The sequence below is a fragment of the Bufo gargarizans genome, chromosome 6, assembly GCF_014858855.1.
Source record: "Bufo gargarizans isolate SCDJY-AF-19 chromosome 6, ASM1485885v1, whole genome shotgun sequence".
NCBI classification, from domain to species: Eukaryota; Metazoa; Chordata; class Amphibia; order Anura; family Bufonidae; genus Bufo; species Bufo gargarizans.
This window is the reverse complement of record NC_058085.1, coordinates 250,323,588-250,340,556: the sequence shown is the minus strand read 5'-3', so window position 1 is coordinate 250,340,556 and position 16,969 is coordinate 250,323,588. Positions and strand designations below refer to the sequence as shown.

Here is a 16,969-nt window from a genome sequence, read left to right as displayed (position 1 = left end):
CTGGATTTGATGGGGGTATAGGCAACAGTGTTTTTGACAGCGATCAGGGTACCTCTTTTCTTCCTGTCACAGTGGGAGTGCAGAATATTAGGAAACAGGCGGTGGCGTACTCTATCGGCGTCTGCTGGCAGTAGGTGAGTCTCCTGGATACATAAAACATCAACATTAGCTGACAAAGCTTCTTTCCACATGTAAGATCTTTTCTGAGGACAATTAAGGCCTTTAACATTAAGGGACATAATCTTGAGACCCATGATGTTAAAAGAGTATAGTTATCCTAGCTCCTGCTAAGAAGAAGAAGACACAGTAAAAGTATGCAATATCAATACGTTAGAGTACGATTACTAAGGCACTATTGAGGGTAAGAGAGGGAGGAAAGAGGGAGGGTGGGAGAGACAACAAACAAAACAGATAAGACGGAGGTCGCCGTCCAATTCTCAGTAGGCAATAAACGAGACGGTGGTAACCGTCTAAGTATAGGTAAGGCGAGAGTTCGGTGCTAGAATCAAAATGAACTAAGCAAAAAGAAAAACGAGGTATCCGAGGGCCTGCACCATAACAACTGGATGCTATAAAAATGCCCAAATAGGATGTCACAGAGAAGCCAAGGGGGAAGAGTAAACAAAGCTTCGCCCCCGTGGCAGTCCTGATATAGGAGATGTCATCTGATATGAGGGTGTCTAGGGCATCAGCCCTCCGCTGCAAGGGTGGCACTGGAGGTCATGGAGGTAGGGTCAGTATCCGCCTTGCTGGAAGGCAGCGGGATTTGCCACAGCTGAAGCAGATGTTTCCCTTCTTCCAGGGTCTTGATGGCATGGGTCTGTCCATTTTTCCGGACAAGAATCTTCAGGGGGTAACCCCATTTGTAGGGGAAATCATTGTCCCGGAGGGCCGTCGTAATAGGCAGTAGCGTTCTGCGCCGACGAAGGGTGACCATAGAGAGGTCCGTGAAAAGTTTGATTTTCTGATACGGAGCAGGTAGTGGGTTCTTGTTTCGCGCTGCAGCCATAAGTGCCTCTTTAGTGTGAAAGAAATGAATTCGCGCCAAAGTGTCACGCGGGACATTCGGACCCAAGTGTGGGGGTTTAGGAAGCCTGTGGGCTCTGTCAATAATCATGTCTGGTGTTGGAATCTGCGGTAGAAGCGCTTTTATTAATCCCTTTAAATAGGTTTGCAGCTCTTGAGGGGCAACTTCTTCAGGAATACCCCTGAACTTTACATTGTTGCGTCTTGAGCGGTCTTCTAAGTCTGCCATTTTAAATTTGATAGCTTCTAGCTCATCAGCTAAGGTGTTGTGGGCATCGATAACAGTATTCTGGGACAAGGCAAAATCGCCCATCTTTGTTTCCACATGATGGATTTTCTCCTCTGCAGTCTGCAATCTAGCAGAGAGAGGGTTAATCAGCCCTGCAATGTCCGTCTGCAAAGAGGACTTCAAAGCTAGCAGCATATTCTTCAGGGAATCCTCGGTGACAGGCTTGTCAGAGGTGGGGAGCAGTTGGAAGGGATCTGGGGTGGCACTAGCATATGAGGTGTACTCACTCAGCTGGGTTCCGCTCCCAGTGTGTCCCGCAATCAATTGGGGGTGAGGAAATCCAGGCAGCTGGTCCCGTCGGGCAGGAGGACGGGCGCCATCTTGGAATCTATGGTGAGTTTGTCCTGCGGCCCTGGCCTCCTCTGGTGTCGGTGGAAGAGACGGAGGTGAAGTATGCACAAGGACTTGGCTGTCGGAGATGTCCGGTGGGGAGGGCGATCGAACAGCAGGTGCTGGAGACATTGCACTCACAGGCGATCTTAGTGCTCCTCTGTCTGTATCGTCGGCGCCATCTTTAAACTTTCCCCAGTCAAAGTAGCTCTCCAGGTTACCGTCCTGTAGCCTCTGCAGATGCTTTTTTGTTTTCCCCATAATGTCACCGGGGGTATTGTTCATCTGTGGGAGCAGTTAGGTAGCTCTGTAGCGTGATCAAAGACAGGCATGCAGGATTATAGTCGCTGAGGTGCAGGAGCTCTGTACTCAGGCAGCCATCCCGTTCAGCAGCCTAGCCACGCCCCCCCTGATTTATTTTTTTTATCGCCGCAGCACTTGTAAAGGGATTGGGCAGTGATAATAAAAAAATCATTTTTTTTTGTCACTGCGGCGGGGCGGGAGTGGGTGACACTAATACTATTATAGATCTGACTGATCACTTCTGATCACTTACAGATACTATAAAAGTACAAATTCTGATTAGCGATACGCTAATCAGTGACTGCGGTGTGGTGGGCGCTAACTGCCTAACAAAGGGGCCTAAACTATCCTAAACCTAACTGTCAATACTAGTGAAAAAAATAAAAAATAAGTTTACACTGATCACTTTTTTCCCTTTCATTAGGTGATTGACAGGGGCGATCAAGGGGTTAATTGGGGTGATGGGGGGTGATCTGGGGGCAAAGTGTGCGTTTGATGTACTCACTGAACTGTGCTCCTCTGCTGGAACCAACCGACGAAAAGGACTAGCAGAGGAGCACAGGAGCCATTACACCTTATGTTTATAAATATAAGGTGTTATATGGCTTGTGATTAGTTTTTTTGAAAAATCACCAGCCTGCCAGTGATGATCATTGGCTGGTAACGAAATACTTCTTTAACTTTTGGCGGCCCGAGATGCGCATGCGCGGGCCGGCTGACCGAAATGTCGCGTCTCGCGAGATGACGCGCCGGTGCGTCCAGGAGGAATTACAGGGCCGCTGCAAAGACGCATCCCTGCATGCGGCAGTCCTGTAGTGGTTCAAGTGTAACTGCCATTCTCTCTTTATTTGTGTAATGTGTAGGGACCGTGATGCTGACCATTTTTGTAATATACTTTACTGAAATTGTAAATTTTTATTAGAAAAATAGCTCTAAAAGTGGTCCATTTTGAGCCTCAGCAACGCTCCTCTTTCTTCTGTTTACATAAGTCAGTGGTAGTAAGTCTCCACAGTTATGTAAACAGAGGAGCGCTCACCCGAGCACAGTTGCCCCTTCCAACAGCTGATCGCCAGGTGTGCTTACAGTTTGGACAGCCACCTATCTGATATTGATGACAGGTCATCAATATCATGAAAACATATAATGCCCCTTTAAGTTGGACTAACCATACTCCCTGCATTCTGCTCCAGTCATTACATTCACACACTTCATTCAATTCCAACAACTCCTTCTTGATGAGTTATTCTTGTTAGCGAGTCTACATTAAAGGGAACCCATCACCTGGATTTTGGGTATACAGCTGAGGACATGGGTTGCTAGATGGCCGCTAGCACATCCGCAATACCCGATCCCCATAGCTCTGTGCTTTTGTGTAAAAAAATAATAAAAAAATTTGATACATATGCAAATTAACCTCAGATGAGTCAAAGCTTGAAAATATGACTTCTCTGGTCACACAAGTAAGATATGACATATGTTAATTTGCATAAAAGGCGGGACGTACAAAAATGCATAATACTTGAATTAATGCATGAATTAGTCTGCAAATGAAATTTAAAGTGTAATTTATATGTTTAGGGTAAAACAATGAACATTTAGAAACGCTCAGTGAGGGTAGCATAGTAGAGGTGACAGTTTCCCTTTAAGATCTACTAGACACATTTACTTGTGTACCTTTGGTTTAAGAGTGTCCAAAGAAAATTACTCAACTTCTGCTTCGGATTAGTTGGCAGGCTGTGCATCACACCATGGCAATGTCAGTCTCCCACAACTCCCTCAAAACCTGTGTTACCTGCAGTGAAAGAAAGCAAGTACAGCTTCTGTGCATGCACAGATGAGCAGGTACACATGCTGCAATGAACAGGGATACAAGGAGATACGTTGTAAAACAGTAGGTGCAGCTCTCCACATGTGTGCCCACCGGTGATGCAGGTGGAAGTTGCCTACAGCAAAAGTGCAGAGTGACAGGTGGGGGAAAATTCACCAACTTTTTAATGACATTTTCTGAGATTACATTTAATGACCTATATGTTTATGTGCATAATATCTTCTGAATGAACCATAGTTCTATTAGTGTGAAAACCAGCTTCAACACAAAAGAAAATATCAATCAGCACATCAAACTCCCATCCCATAACCCCAGAATCGGGGAAAGAAAGAAAAGGTTAGATTTGCAATTCTGGGTTTGCAGATGTAGCAAACGTGTGAGTTGTGTTGTGGCCCCATTAACTTCTACAGGAGTACTGCTACACTGCAATACTTGGGCGTGCCCGTTATCACGCAACCAAGATCACCCTGTAGCTGAATACTAACACATTCTTACAACCCATTGTAGGCAACCATACTGCAGATATGGCGCACGGTAAAAATGAGTTTGACACCCCATCTAGATCCATTCAGGGAAGAAAAAAAACAAAAAAACACACAAACATACCACTAACTTTCAAAATATTTTATTTTCCAACAATCCAGGAGAAACCAGTAATAACTATTTACAGCTTATATCTAGTAACAACCTACAGTTACATGGATGGTAAAACTATCAGGAGGTGCCAATAAAATTATTTAGGCAACATAAGGGAGAGACTGGCAGTAGGCACATCTACGTACATTACTAGATTCTGACTTTACGGTTTTATTGTAGTCTGGATTCATAACCTTTTCCACTTTCCTCAATGCTCACTGCTTGCCGTTGCCATTGATTGGTCTCTTCTTGTGGGCATCACTGGAGAGATATGCTTCAAGCTTGGGACGGCTACTAATGCGTTTGACATAGGCACAGAGGAGTGGGAAGCCTGAAAGGCAGTCTGGTGCCAGAACAAGATGGTTGTGCAGAAGATCCACCAGGTTGTAATCGGCAAAGGAAATCTACAAAGCAATAGGGAAATAATGCAGTTATACATCACAACTTTAGGAGTCAACGACTTACAGGGTTATTCTGACCCAACCAGTTACTCCGTTCATTTCAGGAGGGTACAGGCCCCCCCACATCCCTGCATTTCTTAATTGTTCAAGTCACCCTGAATTCCCTGTCAGCTTGCAGAAAGGTCTATTAAGAGGGGAACCAGCATGGAGAACATAATACAAGTACTGAGCAGATTTACTGTCAACTGGACTATTAAACAATTGGGAGAAGGAAATGGCCCTATAAGTGGAGGAGGCATTTCTCTATCGCTAACATATGGCAAAATTTCTCCTCCTCACTTGTACTATGGATTTATACAAAGTTGTTTATAATCCAAGGTACATGTCAGTGTGTAGCCATGGTAACAGACTACAAACAATCATCCTGCTGTCAGTCTTCCATGTGTCCCTTACTTGCTGCTCAAGTACTGGAGCAACAAAGGTGGTTGTGAAGGCGTGCACAGCCTTTAGATCTTTATGAACACGAGTATTCCTATGTGGACTTTCCATTTCTTGCAGGCTCTCTAACAGCACTTTTTTAAATAAAAATCTTTAAATGTATGGAAATATATGCACAAGAAAATACAGTAATCTATATATTCTCCAAACACAGAATAGGACTGCATGGAGTTTTTTGTTTTTTGTTTTTTTTTAAATCAAATTTCTGATCAATTGCCTGTCAAATAGTCCTAGTAAAACTAGAGCAAATCAATACTCACATGAGCTCCTACCACAAACCCCTTCCCCTCATTATTAGAGGCAAGCAGACGTTCAAAGTGACCAAGGTCAGTGGGCAGAGCCTTAACGTAATCATCTTTTCCATTCTCCTAAACAAAAAAGGAAATCACATGAATCTTCTGAAGAGGAAGACATTTCTCTGTCAGACTTCTGGGTGTCACTCACATAGTTCTGATAGATCATCTTCAAATACTTCAGCCGAAGATCTTCCACTCCATCATTAACCATGTCTATGAGGCTTGCCTCATGAGGATTTTTCCCATACAGATCTACAACCCAATCATAGTTCAGAATGAGTAAATATATTCAGAGGGATCCACAAGCTCAATACATGAAAGAACAAAAGAAGCTCCGACACCAGAGTTGGGGGCGCAAACCAGCCAATAGCAGGCCATGATGGGGACAAGCCTCCCTAGAGTCACCTGGAGATGTAGCAGCAGCCGTGCTGGGATCAGGAGCTGCGCAGGGGAGGTGGGAAAGTATAATCTATATGAGGGGCCCAGGCAGTGGCGTAGCTACAGGGGTCGCAGCGGTCGCAATTGCGACCGGGCCCCTGAGCCAGGGGGGCCCACGGCCCCCCCCACCGCCTCCTATTCAAAATGTTATCTAATAGTGCCGGGGCCCGGGGCAGTGCGCACGGCGCAGCGCAGGCTGTAGTAGGCAGGCACTAGGCAGCTCAGCTCACCACGTGTGTCAGAGGGGGGGGCGCCGGCCGCGGAAGCAGCGTGAGGTCTGAGTGACTGGGAGCCGGAGGCGTGGTTTGCGCGCATCTCCGGCTCCCAGTCAGTCAGATACTGTCAGAAGAATCAGCAGGCGGCAGTGACTGTGCGGCGCGCGAGGTGAGTTTTCTTGACTAGCCTCGGCTCGGCCCGGCCCTCGGCTCTACAGTCTCTACTCTCTCTGACTCTGAGTCTGAGACTAGTGACAGGTGGCGGCAGCGCAGTGAGCAGAGCAGAGGCGCTGGCTAGCCCAGCTTGATGATGGGATTTGGCGAGCCAGCCCTGTGTATTACCTGCAAGAATGTAGTATTACAGGACATGCTTTCAAATGAACGACAGACCATGTAATTAGATGTGGACATGAATCAGCAAGAATGGGAGATCCTTCTGTACAGTAGAATGGCTTGATCACAAAGGAAGGGGGTCCCAAGTAGGGGACCCCCATGTGATATCCATAAGCAATAATAGAGTATACAAGCAAAAGTGGTTTTCATGAGACATTATAGGAGTTTCACCATAAACAATGTTTATCCCAGATGCACAGGTAGATATATGATCAAAATGCTGCATCAGGTCTATATGGTTGATAATACAATTCAAATGATCACAGCACTCATGCATTCACTGGCTTTTCCTGGGTGCTCGTCTAATTTCGTTCCCAGCTCCACCTCAGGAACACTTTCATCCATATATATACAAATTGACAGGACTCTGAAATTGAAGGTGAAGTAATCAGTGATTTTTTTTCAGCCGGACATAAATTTAGGCAACGTTTCGGGCTATTTGTAGCCCTTCATCAGGCCTAGCTAATCGGAACAGACATGTGGACGCCAGAGCCATGGGCGTAGCTACAGGGGGTGCAGAGGTAGCAGTCGCTACTGGGCCCAGGAGCCTGAGGGGGCCCAAAGACCCTTGTGCCACATAAGAAGACACACAATGCACTGAGGGAAGGGGGGCCCAAGCTGAACTCTTGCACCAGGGCCCATGAGCCGTTAGCTACGCCCCTGGGCCCAGGCATGGGGGGGGGGGGGGGGGGAGGGCATATCTTAGACTTTGTATAACCCCTTTAAGTTGTAATACCATGATTCCTGGCAAGAAGGCGCAAAATGGCATTGGACTGATACAGAGTGAAGTCTCCATCTTTAAATCCTGGAAGTTGGCCATACACCTACAAAGGAGAAAATAAGACAAGGAACTTTAAGACAGTTTGACAGCACTGAATGTGTTAACTAAAGCAAAATTCCTAGCATTGTTGGGATCTGATTGGTGCAGATGACAAAAAAAAGAAACAAAAACAAACTGAGTGTAAAGAGTACTGGTCAGGTCCCCACCACAGCCACAGTGATGAAAACGCTCCTTCCATGCATACAATCAATAGGGATGAAAGTAGGAAAAAAATAAAAGATACACGGGTACTGAATGGATCAAGTACTGGAAGTGGAGCATCTAGGGCAGGGGATAGGAACCTTCAGAATACCAGCTGTTGTGAAACTACAACTCCCAGCATGCTCCAATCATTTCTACAAGTTCTGAGAAGAGTAGAGGAAGCATGCATGCTGGGAGTTGTAGTTTCACAACAGCTGTCTCCCTTCTCCTGGTTTATAGTATAAGGACAGGAAGGAACACAGGAGAGGTGAGAATTGATGACCAAACCTAATGATAAGCAGGGTGTTCTAGTGGTGATAATTAAGGGCCTTTGACTGAGAACATAATACATTAACATTTATACATTTACATAAAATTACTCAATTAACCACGGTCTGACAGCAGGACACCCCAGAAAGAAGGCAGGGATCATTCCTGTATGTCCCTGCCTTCTAGATCGCTGTATACAAAATGCTCAACGAGTCCTGTCCAGGCCCGGTGGCAATGTGACCACCAGGGGAGTGCAGGAGCTGATGGGTCTTTCATAGATCAATCAGCCCTGCACTGAGGCCATGGCGAACTTGGTCTCTAGGGCAGGCAAATACCCGGTGGAACACCTTACCTCCCTTATGGTGGGGGTGATCAACGCATGGAACCCGTTTGTGGTGGCGAGAGGGGACAAAACGCGGTATGGTCCCCAGTTTTGCCCCCTATGGAGAAACCCTTAACTCCCAGAATTGGCTTCTCAGACTGAGTTTTTGCTGCAGAGGGGGATTAAATACCTCACCCAATTGTTGCATGTTGAAGCTCTACTTGGAACCTTGTTAAGATCCAGCCATTCTAAATATAAATTTTTTGCCATTTTTCAAGTGGTCTTAAACTTTTGATCAGGACTGTATGTGCGTCCTTTGCGGCTAGAATATGGGGAGACAGAAAATTGCAATATAACAACAACAAATACAGGTGCACTCTGCGGTCTCACTAAACCCTTAAACTGATTTTAAAATTGAGAGATTAGTCAACATGTCCTACGGTGTAGAACATGTCTAAGCCCGGGCACCTCGTCAAGGTTTCTCAAGTAGCCCGGGACCTAACGCTCTCCTACCTGCGCCGTATGGGCGATACCAGAAGCCAGTGGGCAAATTACAGGAGCATGAGGCCGACTCACAAACAGCTCACCAGTTACCTCCAGCATGTAACCATGCTTGCAATGGGAGGAGGGAGGAGTCTGTGAGTCCCACTCAAGACTGACTGATATGGCCCAGGCCTCACAGGTGCACCTAAATGTGGCCTGTAGGTGGAAAACAGGCACATTTAAATTGGAGTTTATACACCTCCAGGAATCTATATATACAAACCAAAAAAGACAAGGTGGCATTAGCAGGAGGTGCTCAAACCCACATGCAGTCGTGCATATATATATAGGGGAGCAAATCCTGCACTTGTGGCCCGTTGCTAATGGCGATCCCCAGCAAAATGCATACGGTGGAGGATGCCCGCGGCGAACCACAAGTACCACAATAGACATCTCACACAAGGTAACAAGTGCGGATGTAATAATCAATATAACAATATAACAACAACAAATACAGGTGCACTCTGCGGTCTCACTAAACCCTCAAACTGATTTTAAAATTGAGAGATTAGTCAACATGTCCTACGGTGTAGAACATGTCTAAGCCCGGGCACCTCGTCAAGGTTTCTCAAGTAGCCCGGGACCTAACGCTCTCCTACCTGCGCCGTATGGGCGATACCAGGAGCCAGTGGGCAAATTACAGGAGCATGAGGCCGACTCACAAACAGCTCACCAGTTACCTCCAGCATGTAACCATGCTTGCAATGGGAGGAGGGAGGAGTCTGTGAGTCCCACTCAAGACTGACTGATATGGCCCAGGCCTCACAGGTGCACCTAAATGTGGCCTGTAGGTGGAAAACAGGCACATTTAAATTGGAGTTTATACACCTCCAGGAATCTATATATACAAACCAAAAAAGACAAGGTGGCATTAGCAGGAGGTGCTCAAACCCACATGCAGTCGTGCATATATATATAGGGGAGCAAATCCTGCACTTGTGGCCCGTTGCTAATGGCGATCCCCAGCAAAATGCATACGGTGGAGGATGCCCGCGGCGAACCACAAGTACCACAATAGACATCTCACACAAGGTAACAAGTGCGGATGTAATAATCAATATAACAATATAACAACAACAAATACAGGTGCACTCTGCAGTCTCACTAAACCCTCAAACTGATTTTAAAATTGAGAGATTAGTCAACATGTCCTACGGTGTAGAACATGTCTAAGCCCGTGCATGTTGAAGCTCTACTTGGAACCTTGTTAAGATCCAGCCATTCTAAATATAATTTTTTGCCATTTTTCAAGTGGTCTTAAACTTTTGATCAGGACTTTATGTGCGTCCTTTGCAGCTAGAATATGGGGAGACAGAAAATTGCCAGGCGAGTAGAACATATTAAAATGGTCTCTGCCTTCTATGGGACACTAATATCGTATCAACCTTCGTCTATATCTAAAGCTTTTGCCAAATGGAAAGAGGACATCACGAAATTAGAGCTGCAGCAGGAGAGGGAATTGGCCTCTACATGGAGATCGGCGATTTGTGCGCAGGATCAGCCGATTCAGTATATTTGCTCGAATATACAAACTCTCATCAGATATCTGTACCAGATGTGGCATTGGCAAGGGAACGCTAAGGCACATGATTTGGTAATGTCCAGTTATTGCAGACTTTTGGGAAGACGTGCATAGATATCTCAATTCCAGACTGGGTCTCCCAGCAGTTAGTCTACTGGACCTTGTCAACGACATTCCTACCAAATACACTAAAATCCTTTTTAGGTTACTACTATTCTATGCTAGGAAGTCCATCCTGATAAATTGGAAGCCTCCAAAGAGTCCCTCCTTATCCCACTGAAGACAATGCAACTTTACCCATGTACAAATTGACCTTTGTAGCTAGGGGTACACCAGACAGGTTTGAAAGGGGGGGGGGGGGGGTATAGTGAAAACTCCAGATGGCAGCCCTACAAATCTGCTCTATAGAAGCAGAGGCCCTCTCTGCTGCCCAGGAAGTAGAGACTGATCTAGTAGAGTGAACCTCAAATCCTGATGGCGGAACAGCTCCCTTGCATGAGTATGCTAAGTAAATAGCTTGCCTTATCCATCTAGCAATAGTCTGGGAAGATGCAGAGCCCTTCTTAGCACCCTGAACGGAAAAAACAAATGGGAGGAGGACCTCCAGGGCTGTGTGACCTGCAGATATTGAATTAAACATCTCAACAATGGAACTCTGATTATTTCTAATTTTTTTAGAGAAGCACAGAAGGAAGAACCATCTCTTGGGAATGGTGAAAAGAGGAAGACACCTTTGGCAAAAGAGAAGGATCAGGAGAAATAACCACCCTAGCCAAGATTTGTAAGTAAGGCTGGTCAATGGAAAAAGCAGCACTCACTAAGGCCACTTTCACATGGGCGAGTTTGGCACGGGTGCAATGCCCAAGGTAAACGCATTGCACCCCCATTCAATTAAATGGGGCTGTTCAGATGAGCGGTGATATTCACTCATCACTTGTGCGTTGTGTGAAAATCACAGCATGCTCTATATTCTGCGTTTTTCACGCAACGCAGGCCCCATAGAAATGAATGGATCTGCATGAAAACAACAAGCAAGTGCTGATGCGGTGCGATTTTTACACATTGTTGCTAGGAGACTATAGGGATGAAAGCAACCCGGACCCCATTAAAGTGTATACACCATTATTTTCCCTTACAACATGGTTATAAAGGGAGAATGGCATTGTTAATACAGAATGCTTACCAAAATGTGGATTGAGGGGGGTTAAAAAATAAAAATGAACTCCCCTCATCCAATTGATCACGCAGCCGGCAAAGTCTTCTTGCTTCTTTCAGGACCTGCAAATAAAAATTAACCCCTCAATCCACATTTTAGTAAGAATTCTGTATTAAGACTATTATTTTCCCTTAGAACATAGTTAAGGGAAAAATAATAAAATTAATACAACACCCAACCCAAACCTTTACTTCAGTGAGGAAGTCTGGGTACCACACTCAGTTTTTTTTCTCACGCACGTGCAAAATGCATCGCACTTGCACGAAAAAAAACAAAAAAAACAAACAGAACGCAGTCAAAACTGCAAACTCATGCGGTGTTTCCGCAATACAGACGCAACGCATCCGTAGCAAATCCAGGATGCCCGTGTGAAAGAGTCCTAACTCTTCCACCAGAGGTCATCGCTAGGAGAAAAGCCAGCTTTAGGGAGAGCATCTTAGGGGAAATGTTGTGTATTGGCGCAAAAGGATCTGACGTCAGGGCTGAAAGAACTAAGTTTGAAACCTAAGGAGGGATCCCATTTCTGGAAACTGGGGATAACTTAGAAACTGCAGTGATGAATCCTTAGGACAGGAAACAGAACGGGAGGTAGAGAGGGTGGTCCTCGTTTAAAGGTTTGTCACCTGAAAAATGGGTATTATGCTGGCTGACATTAGCACGTCGCTAATGCCAGCTGAACATAACTATATTAGTGCCATCTCACTGCCTGAAGCCATTGAGATTTTTTATAATATGCTAATTAGCCTCTAGGAAAGGGGGGGGGGGGCGGCGGTTTGGGGGGTGTTGCATCTGCTCCTAGAGGCTGTTTGCCCACGTCTTGTCACGTCCTTCGCTTGATTGACAGGGCCAGGGCAGCGCTGTTCTCCTCCCACTGGCCGTGTCTACTAAGAAAATATCACGCCTGCGGTGAGGGAAGGACGTTCTCCTGCAGCCGGCTTCCTCACTGACGTATTCAGCACAGGCGCAGTAAGGAAGCCAGTAGCCTCCGAGCATACTCTCTCACTGCACCGAATACTGAACGGGATGGCGCAGGCGCAAGATTTTTTTAGTAGACACAGCCGGCGGGTGGAGAGCAGCGCTGCCCTGGCCATCAAGAGAAGGACGTGAAAAGAGGTGGGCAAATGGAGCCTCTAGGAGCAGGTGCAACGCCCCCACCCTGCTCCTACAGGCTAATTAGCATATTATAGAAGTCATTTTTCTCAATAAAGGCTCCAGGCAGTGAGATGGCACCAATATAGGTATGTATAGTTCTGTTCAGCTGACATTAGCACATCGCTAATGTCAGTCAGCTTAATACCCATTTTTCAGGTGACAGAAACCCTTTAAAGCCGTTTCTGGATCCCTTTTCCTGTCCTGGGGAGTAGGAGGCAGTCTCTCCATGGGTGCCGTCATAGGCGAAGGGGAAATTTCCATGTTAGAAAATCTAGATGCCGCTCCCTCCCTTCTGAGCCCTGGCGTATCCCCAAATAACAGTTTACGACCACAGTTGGGGTGTTACTGTATTCAGGAGAAAGAGGGTAGCAAATCGTGGGGGGGTTATTCTTCTGTTATCTTGTGAAAAAGTTTGGGCCTAAAGCACCATTTTCTTGCCCTGTCGTGTGCCCAAACATTGTTATGCGACCACATATGGGGCGTTTCTGCAAACTGCAGAATCAGGTTAAGGGCTTGTTCACACAACCGTTGCCCCTCCGTCGCCGTATTGCGGATCCGCAATACATGGGCACCGTTCAGTGTGCATTCCGCATTACGGATGTAAACCTATTCCCTTCAATGGGTCTGCAAATCCGGAGATGTGGAACGGGATCACTACGGAGTGCTTCCATGGGGTTCGGTTCCGTACCACAAAAAGATAGAACTTGCTCTATTTTTGCAGAACGGACGGATGCAGACCCATTCAAGTTAAATGGGTCTGGATTCATCCTGACTGCTATATGGAGGTTGCCCGTGCATTGGGGACCGCAAATTGCGATCCCCAATGCACAGAACAGCCATGTGAATGAGCCCCAATAAATATTTAGGTTTGTTTTGTTAACTAGAGATGAGCGAATGTCAACTTCTAAAATTCTATGACAGAATGCATAACGGAATGCCTTTAGACTAGAGGCATTCTGTTATTCATTCCGTCATAATAGAAGTTTATGGGCTGCAAAACGGATCAGTCCCGATTCTGTTTTGCAGCCCCAGACAAATAAAATACCCAAAGAGCCATTGGCTCCTAACCTGAAATTTTTAGTTGCCAAATTTAACATATGCATTTGAAAAAAATATAAAAACCAACCACCACACGTGTCTTACCTAGGGTTGTCACGATACTAACATTTTGACTATTTCAATACCATAAAAAAGTATTGCGATACTCAATACCACATGAAAAAAAATAAAACCAAAAAAGCCATGTGCATTCCACATTTTATGGAACGTCTGGACCAGAACAGTCCCAACCTAATTTGTCGGGATAAGGTGACAAAAAAAATTTCAAGTTCTTTTTTCCCTGTTATGCGGTGAACGCCATAGGAGATATTTTTAAATATTTTAATAGTTTACATATTGCCACTCCCAAAAAACGTGCAATTTTATTGTTTATATACACTCACCTAAAGAATTATTAGGAACACCTGTTCTATTTCTCATTAATGCGATTATCTAGTCAACCAATCACATGGCAGTTGCTTCAATGCATGTAGGGTTGTGGTCCTGGTCAAGACAATCTCCTGAACTCCAAACTGAATGTCAGAATGGGAAAGAGATGATTTAAGCAATTTTGAGCATGGCATGGTTGTTGGTGCCAGACGGTCCGGTCTGAGTATTTCCCAATCTGCTCAGTTACTGGGATTTTCACGCACAACCAATTCTAGGGTTTACAAAGAATGGTGTGAAAAGGGAAAAACATCCAGTATGCGGCAGTCCTGTGGGTGAAAATGCCTTGTTGATGCTAGAGGTCAGAGGAGAATGGGCCGACTGATTCAAGCTGAGAAGAGCAACATTGACTGAAATAACCACTCGTTACAACTGAGGTATGCAGCAAAGCATTTGTGAAGCCACAACACGCATAACCTTGAGGCGGATGGGCTACAACAGCAGAAGACCCCACCGGGTACCACTCATCTCCACTACAAATAGGAAAAAGAGGGTACAATTTGCACGAGCTCACCAAAATTGGACTGTTTTTGTCTGGAAAAATGTTGCCTGGTCTGAGGAGTCTCGCTTTCTGTTGAGACATTCAAATGGTAGAGTCCGAATTTGGCGTAAACAGAATGAGAACATGTATCCATCATGCCTTGTTACCACTGTGCAGGCTGGTGATGGTGGTGTAATGGTGTGGGGGATGTTTTCTGGGCACACTTTGGGCCCCTTAGTGCCAATTGGCCATCGTTTAAATGCCACCGGCTACCTGAGCATTGTTTCTGACCATGTCCATCCCTTCATGACCACCATGTACCTACTTCCAGCAGGATAATGCACCATGTCACAAAGCTCAAATCATTTCAAATTGGTTTCTTGAACATGACAATGAGTTTACTGTACTAAAATAGCCCCCACAGTCACCAGATCTCAACCCAATAGAGCATCTTTGGGATGTGGTGGAACGGGAGCTTCATGCCCTGGATGTGCATCCTCAAATCTACATCAACTGCAAGATGCTATCTTATCAATATGGGCCAACATTTCTAAAGCATGCTGTCAGCACCTTGTTGAATCAATGCCACGTAGAATTAAGGCAGTTCTGAAGGCAAAAGGGGGTCCAACACCATATTAGTATGGTGTTCCTAATAATTCTTTAGGCGAGTGTATTTTATATGTAAAATTGGGCAAGGGGGTGTTTTAAACTTTTTTTTTTTTTTAAAGTTTGTTTTATTTTAAATTTAATAACCATTTCACCCCCTTAGGGGCTAGAACCCTTGTCCTATTCACCCTGATAGAGATCTCACTCCCTGCTCTGTGCTTTGTGCACACAGCACCAGCGAGCCGACTATGGCAGCCAGGGCTTCAGTAGCGTCCTGGCTGCCGTGGTAACCGATCGGAGCCCTGGGCTTACAGTACTGGGGCTCCGATTGGAAATCCCACCAATGATTATAATACTTAGGAGGGGGTTCGGTGCGGCACCCGAGGGGTTAATAGCGGTGGGGTGCCGGGTAAGGGGGGGGGGGAGGGGAGGGACTGCCTCCTTCTCTCCTGTGCTGTTGAGAAGAATATAGCATGCACTGACAGCAGCGTGTGCCATGTCAGTTTGTGAAAGCGGCAGAGCAGCGGAGGGTCTAGGCGCAAATGGCGACAGGACTACAAAGTCTTGTCGCCATTTAGCAATTTTAGGTCGCATTTGCGACCATTTTGGTCGCCATATGGAGCCCATAGACTTTTATTATGATGGAATAAATAACTAAAGGCATTGCATCATAGAAATGCACTATGGTCTGTAGTAACAGAATCCATAACACAATTCACCTTTTAACAAACAAAGTGTGAACGAATTTTAAAAAATTAAATTCGCTCATCTGTTAAAATTCTGGAACATAGCAAGGTTTTTAAAACAAATAAATATTTGAATGGAAAAAAAAACCAAAAACAGCAAAATCTATTTTGTTTTAATTCCGATGGAATACCTAAAGGGTTAACAACATTTCTAAAGCCAGTTTTGAATAGTTTGAGGGGTGTAGTTTCTAAGATGGGGTCATTTATGTTTTTTTTTTTATTATGTAAGCCCCACAAAGTGACTTCAGAACTGAAACTTAAGTTATCTTGGAATTTTCCTAAAAATTAAATAAAGCTTCTAAAATTCTAAACCTTTTAATGTCCTAAAAGAATAAACTTACGTTACCAAAATGATGCCAACATAAAAGTAGACCTATGGGGAATGTTAATGAATATTTTATTAAGGCATCACTGTCTTAAAGGCAGAGAGTCAAATTTAGATTTTTGTAAACTTTTGGATAGAGAAATTATATATATAAAACATATTGACTCAAATCTCAAATTTACCATTAACATAAAATACAGAAAATCTCAGAATGGCCTGGATACGCAAGTGTTCCAAAGTTATTACCACAAAGTGACACGTCAGATTTGCTAAATTAGGCCTAGTCAGGAAGGGGGTAAATGGCCTGGTCTGGAAGTGGTTAAGATAATTTTTTAACCAGTTCAAGACACAGCCAGCCAATTTTCCCCTACCTGACCGCTTATTTTTGCAACTCAGACGTGTCACTTATACAAGCCATTCTGAAGTTTGTGACACATGTACTGTACTTCATGTTGGTGGTAAATTTGAGTTGATATGTTGCCATTTTCTAAATTTGAATTTCTCTGCTTTTAAGACAGATGGTATTTTATGAATGTCAATATAATTTTACGACAGTCGAAGGCTTTGCGCATTTTAGAAGCAATTTCACCAAATTTTCAAGAAACTTTCCATTTTTGAAACTATACT

At 44.8% G+C, this 16,969-nt stretch overlaps 1 protein-coding gene across 1 annotated transcript in view; it reads right to left on the bottom strand.

Moving 5' to 3' along the window:
* Window positions 1–4,385: 4,385 nt before the first annotated feature.
* LOC122942122 (glutathione S-transferase P 1-like) overlaps window positions 4,386–16,969 on the bottom strand; it is a 29,667-nt gene continuing 17,083 nt past the window's right edge. Inside the window, exons 4-7 of the mRNA XM_044299617.1 lie at window positions 7,390–7,477; window positions 5,756–5,859; window positions 5,572–5,679; window positions 4,386–4,816 (exon numbers count right to left, since the gene is read on the bottom strand). Coding sequence (XP_044155552.1) covers window positions 4,628–4,816; window positions 5,572–5,679; window positions 5,756–5,859; window positions 7,390–7,477 — 489 coding nt within the window. The 3' untranslated portion in view covers window positions 4,386–4,627. The remainder of the gene's footprint in view (window positions 4,817–5,571; window positions 5,680–5,755; window positions 5,860–7,389; window positions 7,478–16,969) is intronic.